At 48.3% G+C, this 6,625-nt stretch overlaps 1 protein-coding gene across 1 annotated transcript; it reads left to right on the top strand.

Moving 5' to 3' along the window:
* Positions 1-1,782: 1,782 nt before the first annotated feature.
* LOC120683608 lies at positions 1,783-2,929 on the top strand. Its single transcript, XM_039965696.1, has 3 exons — positions 1,783-2,287; positions 2,360-2,603; positions 2,739-2,929. Coding segments are annotated over exons 1-3 (330 nt in total). The 5' UTR covers positions 1,783-2,203; the 3' UTR covers positions 2,741-2,929.
* The last annotated feature ends 3,696 nt before the right edge of the window (positions 2,930-6,625 follow it).

The raw sequence follows: 6,625 nt of genomic DNA, 5'->3' as shown, positions 1-6,625 counted from the left end.
CATGCAATAAATGCACTGAAATTTTGCAGAAACACCCTCCATAAAAGCTATAAACACAATTAACTATATAAAGGACCTTGCATAAAATCATAATTACACATATAACCTTTCATAATTACAAAAAGATCCTTTTTAAGTAATTCAAGCACATGATGCATAGCAAACCTACACCATTACTGTGCAGGCACCTAATTAAAATACTGCGTAAACACCCGGGGTGTTACAGCTCCCAGAGAGCCCGTGAACAAGGCTTCAAATATTGAATCTTGAGCAAACGAAGTCCAAATCCAACGAAACTTGGAGGATATCTTCACAACTGTCCCATGAATATATCCCCAAGAGATCTCTCCCAAAAAATTAAAGGAACTTGAGAATTCGAGGGAAGATCAAAGTGGATTGGGGTTTTCTCAAGAACGTGAAAAACTCCAATTCGTGAGAACTCGTGATTCCAGGGGGTTTGGCTCTAGGCTAGATGGATTAGAATTGTCACAACGAGTTCAGCAAAACACGAATCCAAAGGCTTGTCTCTCCCAAACACAAAACACACCAAAAAAGGAGAATTCAAGCCCAAAAACGCAAGGGAGGAAGGGGAGGACGAAAACCCAACACACAAGGGTGAATCTTAAACCGATTTCATTCATGAATCTCAGAGGAATTCGCCTATACAAGGCTAGAGCCTACCACCCTATCATCCACCCTCTTGATTAGAGAGATTAGCTATAACCTAATCCTCCTTTGCGTTGGAGACCTTGGCTCTAACCTAGAGCAGGAGGAAGGGGAAGGAGAAAATAGAAAAGGACTCAAGAGACTCAACTCCCACGGGCAGGTGAGAGGGGACTTAAATACCCCAGCCGCGCCCAGACCAGTCAGACCGATCCTAGGGACCGATCAGACCGGTTGGAGCTGCAGAACCCTGTACACGATCTTATCTGACAGCTGAGGTTCTTTCTTCGAAACGAAGTCTTCTCCGCGATGCCGCCACATCGATTAAGATCCGGTGCGCGGTTTTGGAGGGTCCGCGAAACCCGGGTAGGTGGCCGGTTTTGAGAAAACCGCCAAAACTCCACGCGCGGGAAGATTTCCGCCTCCACGCCGTGGCCCTAGATGCCGTTCCCGCCTCGGCCTTCTGACGGCCCTAGACGCCGCCCGACGCCCGTCACCTCCTCGCCCGCAGCGAGGCCCTAGACGCCGTCGACGCCCATTCCTCCGCCAGTCCCGAGACCGACACCCGTGCCTCCACGACTTGCCGTCTTCAACCGCCGTCCGCCAGCTTGGTTTTGTGGCGCAAACCAAAAAACCCGCCATCCACCGGTGCTTGCGCCTTGATCCAGGAGTGGACGCCATAGCTGCCGCCCGGCCCGAGCTCCGGTCCCGGCTGCCCTTCACCGCCGTCCACCGCACGGTCCATCGGCCACAGCACCTCCACGGCAGCTTTCCGTCGACACTCGACGCCCGTGTACCTGCAACCAAAGACCAAGCACACGATCACACTGCACAGTTGATAATTCACTCATCACAGCCAGGAGTGTGTACTGCTCTTTCCTCAAAGCTGGGTCGGATGCCATCAGGAAGGGGAAATGCTCCCGTTGTACTCAGTAGGTCGACAATGGTACACGTAGAGTGTGATTGTATTCTTAAAATTTAAGATTTAATTTCATGAGAACCAAGAGTCAGCTTGTATCTTTAAATGCTTTAATTTAAGGGCATCTCCTTCAAAACTTTTATCCATTACAGTGTACTTTCTGTGTCACTACAGCAAAATATAAATTTACCAGTAGGGTACGCTCCCTCTTAATCACTGCAACATATAGTGACTCTACCACTAGGGTGTGTTTTCTCAAAGTCACTGCAAGTTTCCTTTACCGATGGATCAAATGGCCCACCATGCAAACAGTGATCCTACAACTAGGGTGTGCTTCCTCAGAGTCACTGTAAATTTCATTTGCCCACAGATCGAATGGCCCACCACCTAGGCTCCTTCATTGCCTATATATATGTCACCCTTCACTTCTCCCATGGCTCTTCACAACAAGCAGCAATGTCTTCCTTGTCAGTTGATGATCCCTCTCTCGGTCCAGAGTGGTGGACTAAACAGGAGCCAAAATTTAAGGAGGCATTCCCACCAAGGGATAAGAGCAATTTTCGATCTATGCGTAGTGTTAGACTTTACAATCCTAAAAAACCGGTGCAGTGGCCATAATGCATGCACAATGAGTTCTGCATAATGCAAGTTCACAATGGACCTTTAAACACCGATCGTCACTTCTGGCGCTGCCCACGAGCATGGGTAAGCAGCACAGCTACATGACCTGTGTCCATCAAGTTTTTTTGTTTACTAATGCAATCTTCTTTTCTGCAGTACTCCCACCAACCAAAGAACTGCGGTTTCACGAGATGGGTGGATCCCCCAGCTATTGATCCATATCAAACCTACATCGCCTACCTCGAGGACTTCATCGACAAGCTGAAGCAGGAGCTCGCGAAGGCACTGGTTCTTGCAGATCGCTTGTCAAGCGAAGACGACGGAGAACCAAAGTCAGCTTCCCCCTCGTCTATGGTGTTCAAGACGAATACCGGTTGTGTGGACGAGTGGTGCTGCCCATGCCACGAGGAGAAGAAAACTCCACCTGCAACTCCACATGCCTTCCAAGCACTCTGGTGGTTCTATGTTCTCCGGACAGTACTCGTACTAGTAGACTAGGAATGTTGTAATATAATTGGCACTCTTAAGTTCTCTAAGGCATGTTAGGACTAGCAACGACGCATGTTTAGGTTAGTAGTTGCGTCGTACGTGCCATTGCAAATTTGTGTATCGTATCCGCATGTTATTATTTCTTCGTGTAATTTAAATGATGTTCGAAAGCCGGTTGACCCTTTACCTTCAATGGTTTTTGCTACAGTAGTAGAATAAATCTTTAAATAGACAACATGTTGTAATCGCCAAAACAAAATTATACTAAGCCTAAACAAAATTAAAATCAGCCACAACACTTAATCAACATGGAAATAAAAAAGTGGCCTAACCGCTATTTGACACGGCGGCAGACCTAATCGCCGTTTTAAATGGCGGTTGGTCCACGGCGGTTGGATAAATCGTCGGCCGTTCGCGGGTCCTAACCGTCGCTTCAATCGGCGGCTAGGAAAACCACCGTTTCAAGCGGCGGTTAGGGCCTTGCGGGTCTGTTTCTGCCAATCTTTGATTCAAGCACATATTTTTGCAAAATAAAAAAATATAAAAAATTCTCTGTTTCCAGACATCAATTTGGATGACAGAATAATAAATAGATGTTGACGCGGACCACACGGTTGGGCCAAGAAAAATAAGTGGGCCACCATCACCTTGTTGGGCCCGTTGGGGTCCCGTCTTCTCATGCGGTTTTTTCTTTTTTATATTTAAAAAAATTAAAATTTCAAAAATATATGTCCGTTTTGAAATATTTCAAAAATATACCCCGGTCGCCCTCCTATAGGGCGACAGGCTCAAAGTGTAATTTTTTTTTCTTCAAATTTACAACGAAGTCCCTGGAGAAAAAAAAGAGGGGCCTGTCGCCACCCCAACGGGCGACAGGGGCCTGTCGCCCACCTCTAGGGCGACAGGCCCCCTTTTTTTCAGGGACTTTTTTTTTCCAGGGACCTATTTTGAGCTATTCGAGCGTGTATTCGTCATCATCGTCGGCCAGATCTAGGCCGCTAACTCCTACCACACGTAACTTGTCCTTCATTAAATCACGAGAAAAAATCGCAAGAACTTCCCTTATTTCACGAGCATTATGGAACCCACAAACATAATAAGTTCACATCAATAGTATCTATAGAAACAAATGACAAGTAACCTACCACAATCATAAACATCGGATACAAATAAGCGGTCCACAGCTATCTCATTATAAATAAACATCAGATACATCTAACCACCCCTAGGGCGTCGGACCCTCTTAGCCCTCTGCTGGGCACGGACATGGCCCTCGGAGTAGGTGAGAACATCCGGAGACCTCACCTGTCGCTCAGGACGCGCAAGGGGCTGCGGTGTCTGCTGCTGAGAGATCCCAAGTGGTTCTCCTCCTAGCTGTGAATACCCCAAGACATCGGGGTCACCTTGCGCGGCAGGCTCTTCTGGACTCAAGCTGTCGAAGTCGTCTAAGGTGAAGGTCTCGTTATCTGGTCGAAAGGAGGAAGAAGAAGGTCCGGCGCCCGCATGGGGGTAGAATCCTACGCAAAAAATGTGGATGTTAGCGTACGCTCGTATATTTTGTCATGCCATGTAGAAACCGAAATACGAAACATAAACTAACCTGTGTAGGCCGGTATCTATGGCCCCGGTACCATCCCTGGATACGGTCCGCCAACTGGTGTTGTCCCTCTAAACATTCCAGTATGGCCGAACGCAGTAGCTGGATCGTATCCTGTATGTGATATTAGTAAATATATAGGAACACTTGATGCAATTTTAAAGAGATATGTACGTTACCTGCACTTGGGAAGAACTGCGACGTCGGCCCGTGAATGGTCGACGGACACGGGAACGATGACGAGGCCTGAGACGACCCGTGGCTGTCTTCGTACTGCACACAGCTTCCGAAGTTGTGCACTACCTGACGCAACTGATCACGCTGCCTCGACCATGCCTCTGTCTACTCAAACTGGGTCATTGGGGATCCGGCACGTACCCTCGTCAAGTAAGTCGAGCAGTCCGTCTCCATCATGTTGCAAAGGCGAAGCTGCATCAATTTAGTAAAGGTACAATTACAAACACATGAATTATCTTATGAATATGATTATATATATATATATGCAAATATGATCAAGAGACTCACCGCGCCAGCTAGTGCCTCCACGTGGTGCCGGCCATAGCCATCCTGAGGCCTCGCCTGGTGTGGCTGCGGGTGAGTGTCAACAAAAACCAGATGAGCCCGAGTCCGGGGTAAGTACCAGGTGAGGTAAGCCCTAAAGGAGCTGTCTGTGTGTGGTCCTGTTGGATGGACCAAGAGCTCGTCTGCCTGTTCCCATTGGTCCACCCACGGCTGGATCTTGGTGAGCCAATCATCAGAGCACGACAAGCCACTCCTTGACAACCTACAAAGTGGACCACGAAGAATCGTTAGATTCGACACGAATGTATGAGCCAAGTTCATTCATAATTACCTGTGGTCCTGGCGACTGACACGCTCCAACGCGGTGGGCACCGGAAACTCCTGGCGCTGCCCAAACTGTCTCCTGACTCTCCAGGGGCAATATGCCTCAACCGCGATGTCATAAACCAGGACGGCGGAAGTAAGCCACAGGCTCGCATTCGCGGAGCAGTGCGAAGACAGGCCTGCTGGTGCACGGGTAGCCACAGCCTTTGGGCTGTAAGGCTCCCAGACAACGTCCTCGGGCGTTAGCATGTCGAGCTCCGAAACAAACTCAGGATATGCGCATCTAACCCGCGCATGTGCCCAGGACCTCTGCATTACGAATAAGTAAAATTAAAATTGCGCTAATACATCATGTAACAATGAATAACAAAATTAGATTTGTTGCGAACGTACCTGACGCCAGATCCAGATAGTTCCCATAGTGGGCCTCTCGTCCTCCTCGTCGCCGTACATGCCTCCGTGGTAAGGCTCGTGGCTGACAAATGGCCGACCAACGGCTAGCCTCTCGTACGACCAAAGCTGTAGCAGTAGTGGGCACCCTGACAGGATAGCATTCCCATGTGTCTTCATGCATACGGAAGGAGAATCCTATCGACCGAGTTGCCATGAGTGTTGTTGAACATGATATAACCAAACAACCAAAATAGGTACGCCTCCAGCGATCTGGTCACACTGTACTCGTCGGCATCCGCAGCCAACAGGGCAGGCTGCATAAACAATTAAGATTAATGGTTTCAACTATCAATGGAACATGTGAATTGTAATAATTAAATTTATATATGGAATGAATACGTACTGTAAACTGTAGAAACCAAGTCTTCGAAGGACCTACTGCTCGCGGGTGCGGGTTGATCGGACCTGCTTCTTCCACGCGGTCAACCAGGGCAAAACGGGCCTCCAGCTCATCCTTCCATGAGGCCGCCACCACACACGGACCTACAGCCTCCCCGACGATAGGGAGGCCGAGGAGGTAGGCCACGTCCTGCAGCGTAGGAGTCATCTCCCTACACGGTAGGTGGAACGTGTGTGTCTCCGGCCTCCATCTGTCAACGAGCGCCGTCAGGAGGGATCGGTCGAGCTGAATAGGCCCAACCTCGACAAGACGGCTCAGAGTCAGTAGGCCGGCCTCACGTAACCTGCAAAAAAACAAAAAATGTCGAAACAAAGGAATACCGGTGAATACATAAGTGATAAACAATAATATTTCATTACATACCGGTCACACCAATCATGGTGTATAGAGATCGCCTCACCGGGTGGACGAGGACGTAGCACCTCTAGGGCTCGGTGCTCAACAGCTGCAAAGTAAGACCTGTGGCTCGAGTCGATCACTGGGTCTAACAAGGAGTCCATCTCCATACCTGCATTCAAAAATATATGAGAACACATAGGTACATATATATTTCATACAAACTGGACACATAAATACAATAATACTTCATTACATACCTGCCATATTTCATTACTACATATTACAAATAATGAAATAC

The sequence above is a fragment of the Panicum virgatum genome, chromosome 7N (genome assembly GCF_016808335.1).
Source record: "Panicum virgatum strain AP13 chromosome 7N, P.virgatum_v5, whole genome shotgun sequence".
Taxonomy (NCBI): Eukaryota; Viridiplantae; Streptophyta; class Magnoliopsida; order Poales; family Poaceae; genus Panicum; species Panicum virgatum.
Note: the sequence above shows the minus strand (reverse complement) of the source record. Positions and strands in the feature narration are given on the sequence as shown.